Genomic DNA, 15,893 nt, shown 5'->3' on the forward strand with positions numbered 1-15,893 from the left:
TATGTTCTTTCTCCTTTCTTTGTCTGCTGGTCAGTTTGTTAACCCTACATTCAAAGACTTTTTTTGTCAAATAGTAGTTAATGGTACTGAAATGTCTAGGCAGACTGCTTTCTATTCTCAAGAGCCAAGAGCCAGGACTCTTTACTTCTCTGGAAACTGGGCCAGTTAGCAAAAAAGAGTATAACATGTATATCTAAAACACAAAGTCTCGCAGAAGGGATCTGTGTCTTAGATTCCTTGGATGTACAAAAGACCCAGCACAGACAGGGTTTCCTCCTCAATAACTATAATGCAACACAGTTTTCATTTCTACTGCTACTTTTGGCAGGACTGCTCAAACTCATGAAAGAGATTCTTTCAGGGCACCAAATGCCCCTGATAAAATTTTAATGGGACTTGGATTTCTCAAAGATCCTTGGTGTATGTATGGGTGTGTTTCTCCATAATCTTCAAGAATGAAAATAGGCAGTAGGAGTATCTGAATATATTTTAGAGTTATTGAGTAAACCAGTAACTAAAAAACCCAACAATTTATAGAATCCATGAAAATTGCATACTATTGTATAAATATCACATGGGTAGCTCAAGGTGGACCGTTTGTAGAAGCCCATGTAGCCTTCAGAGTATTAACCAGGGTTCTCAGGAGTTATCATAAGGTATTTAAATCTCAAACTGTAGCGGAAATTCTGCACTATTCTGCTGCTCGATGGCTATCATGCACCCTCGCTCGAATGCCCATTCCCATTATTTTCACTTAGCTCCCTATAAGTTAGAGTGAGGAGAACAAAATAATGCTATTCTGTAGAGTGAAAAAAGGTTGGGGAAATATATAGCTAGTTTCAAATATTTGAGGAACTTTTACTATGGAAGGTAAATAAAACTGAATTTTAGATAGGACTAGATAATTTCTCAGGTCTCTTATGATTTTATATATTAATGTAAATGATATGTTTGGAAGGTATTTTCATGGAGGTCTAATATATTATCACCAAAATACTGAATTATTATGTAGTAACTGAAATAATGTACTATATTTATTAGAAATAGATATATAAATTCTCATTTCTATTTTTGGTAGCTCATTTTCTGCCATTTAAAATACTCACTTCTTGTTGGTTGAGGACATGATTTAAAATTTCAAAATGAATAATCACCATGACGTAAGATCTTTTTCTTAATGTTTATTGTAGAGGTTCCAGAAACTTTAGCAGTTGCAGTGCAGAGGACTTTGAGAAGTTAACTTTAAATAAAGGAGGAAACTGCCTTCTTAATATTCCAAAGCCTGATGAAGCCTATAGTGCTCCCTTCTGTGGTAATAAATTGGTGGATCCCGGGGAAGAGTGTGACTGTGGTACTCCAAAGGTCAGTTTAATTTTCGATTTTTGCTTTGTGAAATTACCTTAGGATTTGGAAAAAGATGGAACAGCTTGCTTTGGGCAATGGACATAGGAGTTAGTGAAATTTAGTGGCCAGTGAAGATTCATTTTGCTTGTGGGGATATATTCCTGGGATTGGTCATCTCTTCCTTCCCAGAGCATAACTAATGGTATCATCTGTTTTGGTGTCAAGTAAAGCACCGTGTTTATTCTTGTATTTTTTGCTCGCTTCTACCATATCTGTTATGGTTATTAGGTCATTTATTTACTTTGAAGAGCTAATCAGTTATTCACTTGGCTCTTTATTTGTCAGCTTTCAGTATTCTGGCACTGCCATTGCAGAAATGTTTATTCAGTTGGATTCATTTTAATACTAAATTGAAGCCAATCCATATTCCATAGTCCTTCAGTAACAAAATCCTTGCTATTTAAATTAGCATTCCCCTTTATTAACCTTCAGTGTTGTGCCTAATGGTCTCTAGCTCTATCAGACCTGTTATCCACACTTAGTGCCATAAGCCCATGCCTGTCTTTATCATTTATTGTTCTGTATCTTAGCCATTCTCCTCTCAAAGTGGCCTGTGTAAGTCGTTTCCTCCTAGGCCTTGCATTAAATTTTGAAGAAATTTGTTAATGGTGTGCAAGCTGGTAACTAGGTGTGTAATATGGTGAATATTTTTCATCCTTTCCACTTCTTCTTCTTTTATATCTGACCATATCTGGCTTTTGCCAGATGACTTCATGCTCTGGAAAGACACCACGTATTTTATGAAGATCTTGGGACAGGCCTTCATTCCACTATTGCTGAATGTCAGGGACTTCTACTAAGTGTTTTACATGGTAAAATCCTCACGATAACCCTAAGAGATTGGTATTTTTCATACTTTCATTTCAAATGAGGAAAATAAGGCCAAAAAGATTATGTTTAATTTCTAAATTAACGTTATACTGTTGGGCTGACCAAGCTCTTCCCCTTTCCAGCCATTCTCAGATCTTTGTTCTTAAAGTGTTATAGATATTTTGCTTTCTCCCAACTGTCCACTTCACTACCAAACTTATTGAAATGGTCTATATTTGCTTCTTAAGCTTTCACACTACAGAATTACTCTTTTTTTTTTTTTAATTTTTTTTTTTTTAAACATTTATTTATCCCTGAGACAAAGAGAGACAGAGCATGAACGGGGGAGGGGCAGAGAGAGAGGGAGACACAGAATCGGAAGCAGGCTTCAGGCTCTGAGCCATCAGCCCAGAGCCTGACGTGGGGCTCGAACTCACGGACCGCGAGATTGTGACCTGAGCTGAAGTCAGACGCTCAACCGACTGAGCCACCCAGGTGCCCCCAGAATTACTCTTTAAAAAGGAACACCACCTCCCTCTCAAATATCAACAGATTTTTTTCGTGGTACAATAGTTGCAAATATTAAGTTCAAGCAAAATTCTCCTTTCAGACCTTTATTTCCTCCATAATTAAAAAAAAAATGTTTATTTATTTATTTTTGAGAGAGAGAGAGACAGAGAGAGCCAGCAAATGAGGGGCAGAGACAGATGGAGACAGAATCCCAAGCAGGCTCCGTGCTCATCAGTGCAGAGCCTGATGAGGGGCTCAAACCCACAAAGCATGAGATCATGACCTGAGCTGAAATCAAGATAACTGACTGAGCCACCCAGACTCCCCTTCCCCATAAATTTTTAAACTTCCTTCTGCATTGGTAATCATTCTTCAAAGTTCAGTGTATTTCTTTTTAGACTTTATACATTTATACAAGTATATATATAATGTATATTTGTAAATAGTTGGGCCTATTTTAGGATTTTGTTTTTCTTCAGAAATGAAATCAGACAATATGTTGTATGCAGATTTTTTCCCCATTACTGTGTCTTAGAGATTTTTCCATGTCATTACCTCATGTAGGCATAATCCTTTAATCTACCCTTTAATCTACTGTAATTAGTATTCCTATAAAGAATGTTCTATGATTTCTTGAACCATAATGGACCATTAATGGACATTTACTTATTGTAATTAATATTTTCCTGTTGCAAACAGTACATCCTTATACACATCCCATGTGCATATATACAAGTATTTCTCTAAGATAATTACATAAAGGTAGAATTACTGAATTGAAGAGTTATGTGCTTTAAAATTTTATTAGTGGTTATGAAATTTCCTACAAAAAGGCTGTGTCAATTTGCACTTATACCGATGGTGTATCATGGCATTCAGTGCCCTGTATAATCTTGCCAGCAAAGAATGATAAATTTTTTCTTAATTTTGATGGGTGAAAAGTAAGAAGATATTGTTTCAGTTTTTAACCTTTTCATATGTTTGGAGACTATATACATATTTTTTTTCTCCCTAAGAATTACCATTTTACATCCCTTGTCAATTTTTCTGTTGGGTTAGTCATTCTTTGAAATTGATTTTTAGGAACTCATGTATTGTGGGCAGTCTTTTGTTTGGTATATGTTTTAATATTGCTCCTCTATAGCTTACCATTTAGCTTTTAAAAAATTATTCAACTTTATCTTTTAGGTCAGTTTTAGGGTCACAGAAAAATGGAATGGAAAGTACTGAGAGTCCCCATATACCACTACACACACAGCCCTTCCCTATCCTGCAGCCCAGGTACAGTTGTTACAGTTGAGGACTGCACGGACACATCATTATCACCCAAAGTTTACATTAGGGTTTACTCTTTTTTTCCACCCAGTCTGTACTTTTTAGTTATAATTTTTAGTTCATTTCTATTTTGTGTTTTATTAATTCTTTTTTAGTTTACAATTTTTCTTTTGATTTCCTTTTCTGTTCATTTATTTTTTAAGTTTTTATTTAAATTGCAGTTAGTTAATATTAGTTTAGTTAATTTTAATTAAACTAGTTTAAATTTTAAACTAACTAGTTAGTTTAGTTAGTTAATATTAGTTTCAGGTGTAAAATGTAGAGATTCATCACTTTCATACAACACTCTGTGCTCCTCACAGGTGCCCTCCATAATCCCCATCACCTTTATCATCCCCCCTCCACCCACCTCCCCTCTGGTAACCATCAGTTTGTTCTCTATAGTAAAGAGTCTGTTTCTTGGTTTGCCTTAGGTTCACTCTTGATATTTAGCTTTTCATATGGTGTATTTTATTAGGTTGAAATTTGAAATTTAAATGAAGGAAGATTTATCAATTTTTTTCCTTAAGATTTTCTGAAGTTTGTATTTTGACTAGGCCTGTAGTACTCCTATTTCAAGATTATCAGCATAACCCCTCCATAATTTCTTTTAGTATTTTTTAATTGAAAATTTTTCTTTTAGCTTTTTAATTGGAGGGGTCATGTGGAATAAGCTAGGGTATTAACTTTTATCCACTTGTGATCAGTTATTACATAATCATTTAAAATTATACTTTTATCATAAACAAAATTCCTTGCAGTCTACTTATTCATTCTTTAATCTTTTATGAAGCCATCTGTCTTACACAGTGTTTTTGAAACAATTTAACAGCTTTATTGAAGTGTAATTGAATACAATGTTAAAAAACAAACAAACTTGGTCTTAGATAATGAAAGGCTTTATTCAGAATAAAGACTATTGTAACAAGGACAGTGCCCTGATCTGAAAAATCTGGAAGCACCTCAAAATCAAATAAGAAAAGGCTTTTCTTTTAAAGGGTCAAGGTGGGGGAAGTAGAGGTAAACAGAATCTTTTAAGAGGAAGTTAGATAAGCAAGGGGAAATGACCGGTCTGATAGTGTTCTTTGTGGTCAGCTGATTTCCAGGAGAAGCTGATAAGGTAGGGGTGCTCCACTTTTTCTGTAGGGACAAGCAGAGCTCAGAGGCCTATAGGAAAGAGAGAAGCCTTAGTTAAGTTTGGTCAAGATAGAGAAAAGAGTAAGAAATGTGCAATTGTGAACACTTGGTCAACAATAGACTGCACATGTTTAAAACATACAGGTTGGTAAGTTTTGACACATGTATACATGTATGAAACTATCACCATGATCAAGATATTAAACATGTAATTATCCCAAAAAGTTCTTTGTGACCCTTGGTAATCCTTTCTTCCCACCCCTTCTTTTCCCCTACCCTCAGGCAATCACCGATCTCCTTTCTGTCATTACATCAGGGTGCATTTCCTAGAATTTCATAGAATGACTCTTTTTTTTTGCCCAGCTCCATTCTCTCAGCATAATTATTTTGAGATTCATCCATATTGCTACTGTGTCAGTAGCTCATTCCTTATTGTTGTTTATCATTGAGTAGTATGGATATGCCACAGTTGGTTTATCTTTTCTTCTGTTCATGTACATTTGGGCTATTTCCAGTCTTTGGCTATTAACAGATAAAGCTTCTGTGAACATTCACATACAAGTCTTCATATGGACTTCTGTTTTCATTTCTCTTGGGTAAATACCTAGGAGTGGAGTGACTGAGTCATATGATAGGTGTATAACTTTTCAAGAAAATTTCAAACTGTTTTCCAAAGTGTTTGTACCATTTTACATCCACACTATCACCATGAGAGTTGTCGTTCTTTCACACCCTGGCCAACACTTCATATGGTCAATCTGTTCAGTTGTAGCCATTCTATTAAGGGTGAAGTAGTCCACCACTGAGGTTTTAATTTGCATTTCCTTAGTGACTAGTAATGTTGAACATGTTTTCATGTGCTTATTTGCCATCTGTATATCTTTTTTGATGATTTGTCTGTTCAGCTTTCTTCCCCATTTTGAAAATTGGGTAGTTTTCTTATTTTTATTTATTTATTTATTTATTTAAAAAAAATTTTTTTTTTAACGTTTATTTATTTTTGAGACAGAGACAGAGCATGAACGGGGGAGGGTCAGAGAGAGGGAGACATAGAATCTGAAACAGGCTCCAGGCTCTGAGCTGTCAGCACAGAGCCCGACGCGGGGCTTGAACTCACTGACCGTGAGATCATGACCTGAGCCGAAGTCGGCCGCTTAACCGACTGAGCCACCCAGGCCCCCTGGGTAGTTTTCTTATTTTTGAGGTTTGAGAGTACTTCATATATTCTGGATACAAGTCTTTTATCAGATATATGATTTGCAGATATTTTCTCCCAGTCTGTAGATTATCTTTAATTACCCTAGCTGTGTTTTTTATGGGTTATGTTTTTTTTTGGTGTTACATTTAAGGAATCTTTGTCTAATCTAAAGTTGCAAAAGTTTTCTCCTACAAGCCTTTTAATTTTAGGTTTTACATTTAGAACTATGATCTATTTCAACTTTATATAATTCTTTTGTATGGTACAAGATTTAAATTATATTTCATTTATTTTTAAATTTTTATTATGAAATAATTATAAACTGACAGGAAGTTGTAAAAACAGTGCAAAGAGCTCCATATATTTTCACCCAGTTTCCCTCAGAGGTGACATCTTATGTAGCTATTGTGCAATATAAAAACTAGGACACTGACACTGATGCATTAACTAGATTAAAGACTTTATTGAGTTTTCACCATTTTAAATTAAATTAAATTAAATTAAATTAAATTAAATTTCTTGAGAGAATCTTAAGCCCCTTAAGGAGGGGCTCGAGCTCATGACCGTGAAGATCATGATCTGAGCCAAAATCAAGAGTTGGACATTTAACTGACTGAGACACCAGGCAACCCCAGTTTTCACCATTTTTAACCACATTTGTGTATGTGTGTATTTGTGTAGTTTTATGCAATTTTATCCCATTTATTGATTTCTGTAAACACCACCCCAATTAACATAGAGAACTGTTCTATCATCATAAAAAATCCTCCTTGCTGCTACCTCTTTGTATCTGTACCTACTCCCAACTCTAGCCTGATCCCTTCTTCCCCTGGCTACCTCTTATCTGTTCTCCATGTGTAGTTTTGCCATTTCAGTAATGTTAAAAAATGGAATCATAAAATATATACTTTCGAGAGTGACTTTTTTCACTAAACATAATGCCTTTGAGGTCAATCTAGATTGTTGTATGTATTAATATTTCATTCCTTTTTATTGCTGAGTATTGTTCCATTGGATGGATTTAACTGTAGAGAACTTAGAATAATGTTTCTGTTGGTCTTTCTACCAGCTGAGAGGTCCTGCCTAGAGTTTGTTTAACATGTTTAACCATGGTTAACCATTTGTTAACTGTAGTATAACCATGCAGAGTTTGTTTAATCATTCACCTTTTAAAGGGCATTTGGTTTTTTTTTTTTTAACATTTTGCTGTTAAAAATAAAGCTGCTATGAATTATGTTCCACTATTTATCATCAAAGAATTAAAGAAAAATATGTTCTTTGTGAGTAAAGATCTTAGAAATTTAAATTATAACCAAATAGAAGTTATAGAACTAAAAACCAATAATGAAAGTTTCACTGGCTAGAGTTAAAAGCAGGCTAATATGGCAGAAGAGAGTCAATGAACATGAAGCTGACCACCCCCCCCCCCAAAAAAAAAAATCCAAACTAAAGAACAAATAGAAAGATTAAAGAAAAATGAGCAGAGTATCAGGGACACTAGGAGATATCAAGTAATCTAATGTAACTATTAGTGAAATTTCAGGACACTGAGAATGAGATAAAAAATAAAAGAAATAATGGCTGAAAAATCCCCTAATTTAGGGAAAAATATTGACTTACAATTCCAAAGTGAACCCAAGTCAGAATCATTGCAAAGAAAATTCACTCGGGTATATTGTAATCAAAGTGCTGAGATAAACAGAAAGTAATGAAAGAAGCCAATAGAAAACGGGGACAAAGATATGAATGATAGATGATTTTTTTCCCCTGAAGCAATAAGGGCCAGAGATAATAGAACAGTATATTTACTGTTCTAAATGGAAGAAACTGACAACCTAGAGTTCCATACATAGGACACATATTCTTCAAAAATTAAAGAAAGCTTGTTTCCTTGGCTCCCCCTTCTTCTCCTCCTCCTTCTTTCCTGTGTATTGTTATTTCTCCATCCTTCTTCTCTCTCAAACAGTTCAGACCTGAACACATTAGCTGAAACATAGAAGAGATGTCTCTGTGGGTGGGAGGTTGTGGGGCATGGGTGGTGGTGCAATGGGGAGCCATGGTGGCTCAAAGTAGGGTGAGACAAGGCAGGCAAGATAAAAAGAATGTCTACATGAGGTGAAGACCTACTCAATAGACAAGTTAGTTCCTGAGTATGAAGAGAAATGCATTCACGGATGCTTAATTTTCGGTGATGATTATGCAGACTGTTAGGACTAAATATTTGTAACCTCCTCCCCCAAATTCATATGTTGAAGCCCTACCCACCAGGGTAGCTGTGTCTGGAGATGGGGCTTTAGGTAAGTAATTAAAGTTAAATGAGATCAAAAGGAGGGGGTCCTGATCTGACAGGGTTAGTGCTTTTTTTTTTTTTTTTTAATGTTTATTTTTGAGAGAGAGAGAGTAAGCCAGCGAGCAGGGGAGGGGCAGAGAGAGGGGAACAGAAGATTCGAAGTGGGCTCTGCGTTGACAGCAGGAAGCCCGGTGCTGGGCTTGAACTCATGAATTGTAAGATGATGACCTGAGTTGAAACCAAGAGATGGGTACTCAACCGAGCCACCCAGGCACCCTGAGTTAGTGTTTTTATAAAGAGACATCTGAGAGCTTGCTTGCGCGCTCTCTCGCTCTCTTTCTCTCGGAACATACACACTGAAGAGAGGCCATGTTAGAGAAGGCAGCTCTCTGCAAGCTAGGAAGAATTTCCTCACCAGAAACCGAATTGGCAGGAACTTTGAGTTTGGACATCTAGCCTGCAGAACTGTGAGATATTAAGTTTCTGTTGTTGAAGCCACCAGTCTGTGGTATCTTGTTCTCCCAGTCCCAGAAGACACAGACACATACTCTGTATGATTTCATTCCTTTGAAATATGTTGAGCTTTAAATAGTTGTAGCCAAAGAGTTATGAAAACTTCAGAAGGTAGTAAGTGATTTTCCAGAGAATCATGGCTGTAGCTTGGTTAGAAAGAAGATTTTAGACTTTAAGATAAGACCTTTGTTAATGAATATTGATGACAGTAAGTCCTTTCTTTATTGATAGTCATTTACTCTTCACAGGAGTGTGAATCGGACCCTTGTTGTGAAGGAAGTACTTGTAAACTTAAATCATTTGCTGAATGTGCATACGGTGACTGTTGTAAAGACTGTTGGGTAAGGAGTTCCTCCCTATTTGGAAAAAAAAGTAGAAAAAAGCAAAACATGCATATGTAAAAATTTTTTTTTTCTGATCTGTAAGAGAGCACTATTTTTATTACATGATTCTATGAAAAATTTTATGCCACTTGTTTGCAGTTTTGAATTACATTCTTTTTATAACAAGTGGTCTCACGAGACTTTTTTCTAAGTAGAAACTTTTTTTCTGATTTTAAGAATAACCTACGTTTTTTTATAAATAATTCACAAATGCCAAATATAGAAAGTACAGAGTAAAAGGCATCATTTTACCTTCCTCAGGTAGCCATCGTTGATAATTTGTTAAGTACTTTTTCCTATACAAAAGTGAATGCATGTGTGTATGTGTGAGTGTATGTGTGTGAACACAGATACGTTTATTTTTACTACTGCTTTTTTCAGTAGCATACTGTAGATTTTATCTATTCATATAATTAGTTCTACATGGTTGTATAGTTAGTGCTGTTTTATGAGGCGATTACATAATTTCTTTATTTACTCAACTAATGGATGTTTAGGTTGCTTCTAATTTTTGTCTATAAGTGGAATTGCTGGGACAGAGTATGTATGTTAAAAATTGTGACACACATTTTATATACCTTCCACAAATATATTGGTCTGTACTTCTACCAACAATGTAATCAAATATGTGCTGTGACATCATTGGTGAGTCCAATACTGGTTAGTCTGATAGGTGTAAAGTGCTTTTAAAGTTTTATTTAATTTGTATTTCTTTTGGCTATCGGTAAAGTTACATTTTTTCATTTTCCGTATTTCATGACTTTTATGGGTTGCCTGTTACTGGCCTTTGTTCGTACTTCTATTGGGTTATCTAATCTTTTGTTGTTGCTAGATGTTTTATAGACATAAATACTGTGGCTTCAAATTTGATCAGTTTGTGGGGATTGTCTTGATATTCCTGTTTAATTTGAATCTTATTACCCTAGTTCCTTCCAGGAGGTACTTTATGCCGAGGAAAAACTAATGAATGTGATGTTCCAGAATATTGCAATGGTTCATCTCAGTTCTGTCAGCCAGACGTTTTTATTCAGAATGGCTATGCTTGCCAGAGTAACAAAGCCTATTGCTACAATGGTGTGTGCCAGTATTACGATGCTCAGTGCCAAGTCATCTTTGGCTCAAGTAAGACATTTTAATTATAATCGATGGCCTTTATTTTATTCATTTATTTGCGTCCGTTTTTAAAAATGGAAAGAAAACATTATTGATACAAGTGAAGTTCTCTTGTTTTCTCTCCCCTGTCCTATCTCCCTCCTTCCTTCTCCATAAGTAGTGCTGATCATGAATTTGATATGTAGAAATTCAGTTGGTGATTTTTGCTTTTACTCCCTGTCCTTTTTATCACCTTTCTATTCTATGTATATAAACAAAATAAGTAAATATACATTTACTTAGTATCATGTTCTAGTTTTAATAATTTCATGTAAATAACAAGGGGATGTACATATGGGTCTGCTACTTTCATTGCTCACTGAAAATGTTTTTGATATGTTTGATTACAATAGCAATATGTTGATGCATTTAGATTTTAGTGCATTAGAGTACTCTATTATATAAGTGGAATCCATTCCCTCACTGATAGATATTTCAGATGTTTAAAAGTTTTTCCTGTTTTCTCTATTTAAAATTTTCATTTTTGTCAAAGTTACACGTACACATAGATTAAAGAGCCACTTTTTTTATGAGGTTTTATGAAAAAGCGTGCTCCCACATAAAATCCCCATCCCTTGGGGCAACCACTTTTCACCTTTTCTAGCTGATTATTTTGTTACTTGTTCCAGGTCTTTAGATAATCTCTTGGTAATGCTACTTTTTAATTTTTACATTCTAGGCATTAACTACTAATTTCTCACTACCGAAGATGAGAATTTAGAATTCTTTCAACCCTTGTCAACTCCCATCATATTCATGATCTTTTTGCATTCTCCATCCTTTTAATATGGATTAAGTATGATTTTAGTTAAAGCATCGAGGACTCTTGTGATACTGTGATTTATAATTAGAAAACTATACTTGATCTTCATTCCTTTCCTGGCATCAAACTCCTAAAACCCTTGGAATTTCCTAAGTTTTGAGAGCTAGAAGTGTGTCTCTTGATATGTTAACAAAGTGACTTTTGGAAAGCTCAGAGGTAACTCAAGGATGGGAACTGGTTGCCCAGGGAACCAACCTCACGGTTAGAGGGTTAGAGGGTTGAAACTTTAAGTTCCCCACCTCTGTGGAGGGAGAGCAGCTAGAGGATGAGTTAATTACTAATGGCCTATGATTTAATTAATCCCATCTATGTAATGAGCCTCTATAACAACCCAAGGATAGGGTTCTGAGAACTTCCAGCTTGGTGAAGAGGTAGGTGTATATTCTCGGAAAGTGTTGCACTTAGAGAGGGAATAGAAGCTTCTAGTCCCTTTCCCCATACCTTGCCCTATGGATCTCTTCCATCTGGCTTTTCCTGAGTTATATCCTTTTATAATAAATCAGTAATCTAGTAAATCAAATGCCTCCCTGAGTTCTGTGAGCTGCTCTAGCAGGTTAATCAAACCTAGGAAGGGAGTTGTGGGAACCTCTGATCTATATATAATCACAAATATATTAATAACAAAAAGGAAGAAATATATATGGCCATTAAAGTCCTAGTTTCTGTAACTGATCATGTGGTCACAGCTGGTAGTTTTAACAACCTTCTTCATTATCCATTCCACATACCCTTTGTCTTCAGCAAGCACCTCAGTTGGTTGTGGCTTTTTACCTGTGGAGTGACCCAAACCTTCATTCTTGAGGGCTCTGGGCCGTTTGTAGTCCAGCCTGGATTGAGTTGCTGTAGTTTTCCATTGACCTTAATCACAGGGCACAGTAATACTAAGAGGCACCTTCGGGGCTCTCCTGTATTACACACATACTCTTCCTCCCCTCCATTGTGCAATAGCAGTTCCCCGTGGTTGTCAAGATCAGTCCCCATAGCCAGCACAGTGACTCCTTTCATTGCCTGTCCATTCAGAGGCATGAGGAGTGTAAAATGGCTAGCTGGTGGTCTTCAATTCCAGCTCTCAGCGGAATCATTGTTGTGTCTTCTGATGGAAGCACTCCTCTCTTTGGAATTTAGACTCTAAGTCAGAAGGTTGTGGGAAGAGGAAGCCAAAATTTTGCCAGAGGGTCACTAGGAGAAATAGCAGTGGCACTTTTACTTCTGCCTCATGATTCCTGGACCGGTGAATCCTGGCTGTGGTAGAAACAGCACCATATATTGGATGCTGATTCAGAACATACACAACCCTCTGGAGAACTTTGCCCCTTCCTATAAGGCATTGCCACCTAGTTGGTGCTGTAACAGAGTCTTCAAAAGGCCTTCCATTATTCTGTCAAACTAGCAACTTCTGGATGGTAGGAGATGTGGTAACACCAGAGAATTCCATGAGCCTGTACCCCTTGCCACATTTCATTTGCTGTGAGGTGAGTTCTTTGATGAGAAGCAAATCTATGTGCTATATACCATGATGGTGGTTAAAGACAGTCTGTCAATCCATGGATGGTAGTTTGGGCAGAAGAATTCCATCCAGGCAAAGCAGTCCTTGTCTAATTAAGTGTCTATTCCAATAAAAATAAAATTCGTATTCTTCCATGATGGAAAAGGTCCAGTGTCATAAACCTACAACCAGGAGGCTGGCTGTCATATTGAGGACTCAGAATTGGTCTCTGCTGTTGGCAGATTGGGCACCCAATAGTGGCCATAGCCCAGTTGTTTTTGATGAGTGGAAGTGCATGTTGTTTAGCTTATGTATAATCTCCATCCCTGTCACTATGGCCCCTTGCTCTTGTCCCCATTGGGAGATGACAGGGATGATGGGGAAGACAGGTTGACTGGTATCCAAAGAATAGGTCATCCTATTCATTTGACTATTAAAATTCTCCTCTGCTGAGGTCACTTTTTGGTGAGTGTTCACATGGGACACAAATATCTTCATGTGTTTTTCCCATGAGGACATATCTTTTGATAATCTTGTAGAAGGGAAAGGCAGTTAAGATCCCTGCAAACTAAATTATGATGTAGGGCTGAAGAGTTGCTATACCCTTGAGAGAGGACAGTGCCAACTGAAAGCAAACTGCTTCTGGTCATCCTTATTGACTAGTGTGGAGAAAATAGTATCTGCCTGTTCAATAGCTGCATACCAGATGCCGGGAAATATGTGAATTTGCTCAAGCAGTAAAACCTCAGTGGCTACAGCAGCAATTACACTTACCAGCTGTTTAAGCTTATGACAGTCCACTGTTGTTCTCCAAGTTCTGTCTTCTGCACGGGCCAAATAGCTTAGCTGAATTGGAGTATCTTTATCTTTCTAGTCCTTAATGGTGGTATTGATCTCTGCAGTACCTTCTGGATTGTGGTATTACTTTTGGTTTACTGTTTTCCTAGGTAGTGGGTGTTCTAGTGGCTTCCGCTTGGCCTTTCCCACCATAATAGCCCTGACTCCACAGGTCAGGGAGCCAGTGTAGGGATTCTGCTAGCTGTTGATTATGTCTGTTCCAGTCATGCATTCTTGAACTGGGGAAATAGCCACAGAATGGGTTCAGGGATGCACTGGGCCCACTGTGAGGACAACCTGAGCTGAAACTCCATTGACCACCTGACCTCCATAGCTCCCTACTCTGACTTGTAGGCCACCATGATGTTTTGGATCTCCTGGAAGCAATGTCAATTCGGAGATAGTGTCTCGTAGTCTCTGAGAGGTCTGATTACTTTTCTGCAATGTTCAGTTACCCTGGTAAAAGGCCTTAGGTCCTGTTGGGGATGGATGGGAGAAAGATTGACAGCAAACATTTTTGGCAGCATATCAGGGTTCTACCTCTTCTTCATTTAAGGGGTTCTGGGTCTAAAAATATGACTCAGGTCTGAGAATCAATTGAGGGCCCATGATTTTTTTTGATTCAGGTTAGTCTTTTGTTCATTTGACCTCGAACTTTTCTTCTTATAGAGATGTAGTAAGAATTTGCTGGTGGGCTTCCTCTCTTTTTATTTCTAGGAACACTGTGATCAACTAACTAATGCCGTAGGTCTGTACAAGTCAGACTTTTCTAATTGCTCCTTTGACTTTGCTGTTCATTATGCAAAAAGGATATCAAGTAGCTGCTATGTAGTAGTTCTGGTGAAAAAACCATGGCAAGTTTACACTGAGGCGTGGCACCATGGGTAGTCAGCTTTATTATTACTTTTATTGTTGTTGGGTTAGAAACCATTCTCTCTTTTATTTATATTTTTCTTTTCAAATTTTTATTTAAATTCTAGTTACATAACATACAGTGCAGTATTGGTTTCAGGAGTAGAATTCAGTAATTCATCACTTACATATAACACCCAGTGCTCATCATAACAAGTGCCCTCCTTAATACCTATCACCCATTTAGCCCATCTCCTACCCACCTGCCTCCATCACCCCTCAGTTTGTTCTCTCTTAAGAGTCTCTTAATGGTTTGTTTCCCTCTTTCTTTTTCTTTCTTTTTTTTTTCCCTTCCCATATCCTCATCTGTTTTGTTTCTTAAATTCCACATATGAGTGAAATCATATGGTACTTGTCTTTCTCTGACTGGCTTATTTCACTTATAATGCACTCTAGCTCCATCCACATTGTTGCAGATGGCAAGATTTCATTCTTTTTGATGGCTAATATTCCAGTGTATGTATGTGTATGTATGTATGTATACATGTGTGTATGTATGTATACATGTGTTGTATATACATATGTATGTATGCACACATATGTACACATATGTATATGTATACACACACACACCACATCTTCTTTATCCATTCATCAGTCGATTGACATTTGGGATCTTTGCATATTTTGGCTATTGTTGATAATGCTGCTATAAACATCAGGGTGCATGTACCCCTTTAATCTGTATTTTTGTATTTAAAAAATTTGTATTTTTGTATTTGGATAAACACCTAGTAGTGCTTGCTGGGTTGTAGGGTGGTTCTATTTTTAACTTTTTGAGAAACCTCCATACTGTTTTCCAGCGTGGCTGTACCAGTTTGCACTCCCTCCAACAATGAAAAAATGTTCCCCTTTCTTCACATCCTCACCAACACCTGTTGTTTCTTGTGTTGTTAATGAAAAAAAAAATTTTTTTTAATGTTCATTTATTTTTGAGAGAGAGAGAGAGAGAGAGAGAGAGAGACAGAGCATGAGCGGGGGAGGGGCAGAGAGAGAGGGAGACACAGAATCTGAAGCAGGCTCCAGGCTCTGAGCTGTCAGCACAGAGCCCGATGCGGGACTTGAACCCACAAGTCGTGAGATCATGACCTGAGCTGAAGTCAGATGCTTAACTGACTGAGCCA

At 37.0% G+C, this 15,893-nt stretch overlaps 1 protein-coding gene across 2 annotated transcripts in view; it reads left to right on the forward strand.

The window, feature by feature from the left end:
- ADAM9 (ADAM metallopeptidase domain 9) overlaps positions 1–15,893 on the forward strand; it is a 144,535-nt gene that overhangs the window by 67,377 nt on the left and 61,265 nt on the right. For both annotated transcript variants that reach the window (XM_049632415.1, XM_049632414.1), the window contains exons 12-14: positions 1,191–1,362; positions 9,425–9,517; positions 10,486–10,681. In XM_049632415.1, coding sequence (XP_049488372.1) covers positions 1,191–1,362; positions 9,425–9,517; positions 10,486–10,681 — 461 coding nt within the window. The remainder of the gene's footprint in view (positions 1–1,190; positions 1,363–9,424; positions 9,518–10,485; positions 10,682–15,893) is intronic.

Source organism: Panthera uncia, chromosome B1, assembly GCF_023721935.1.
Source record: "Panthera uncia isolate 11264 chromosome B1, Puncia_PCG_1.0, whole genome shotgun sequence".
NCBI lineage: Eukaryota > Metazoa > Chordata > Mammalia > Carnivora > Felidae > Panthera > Panthera uncia.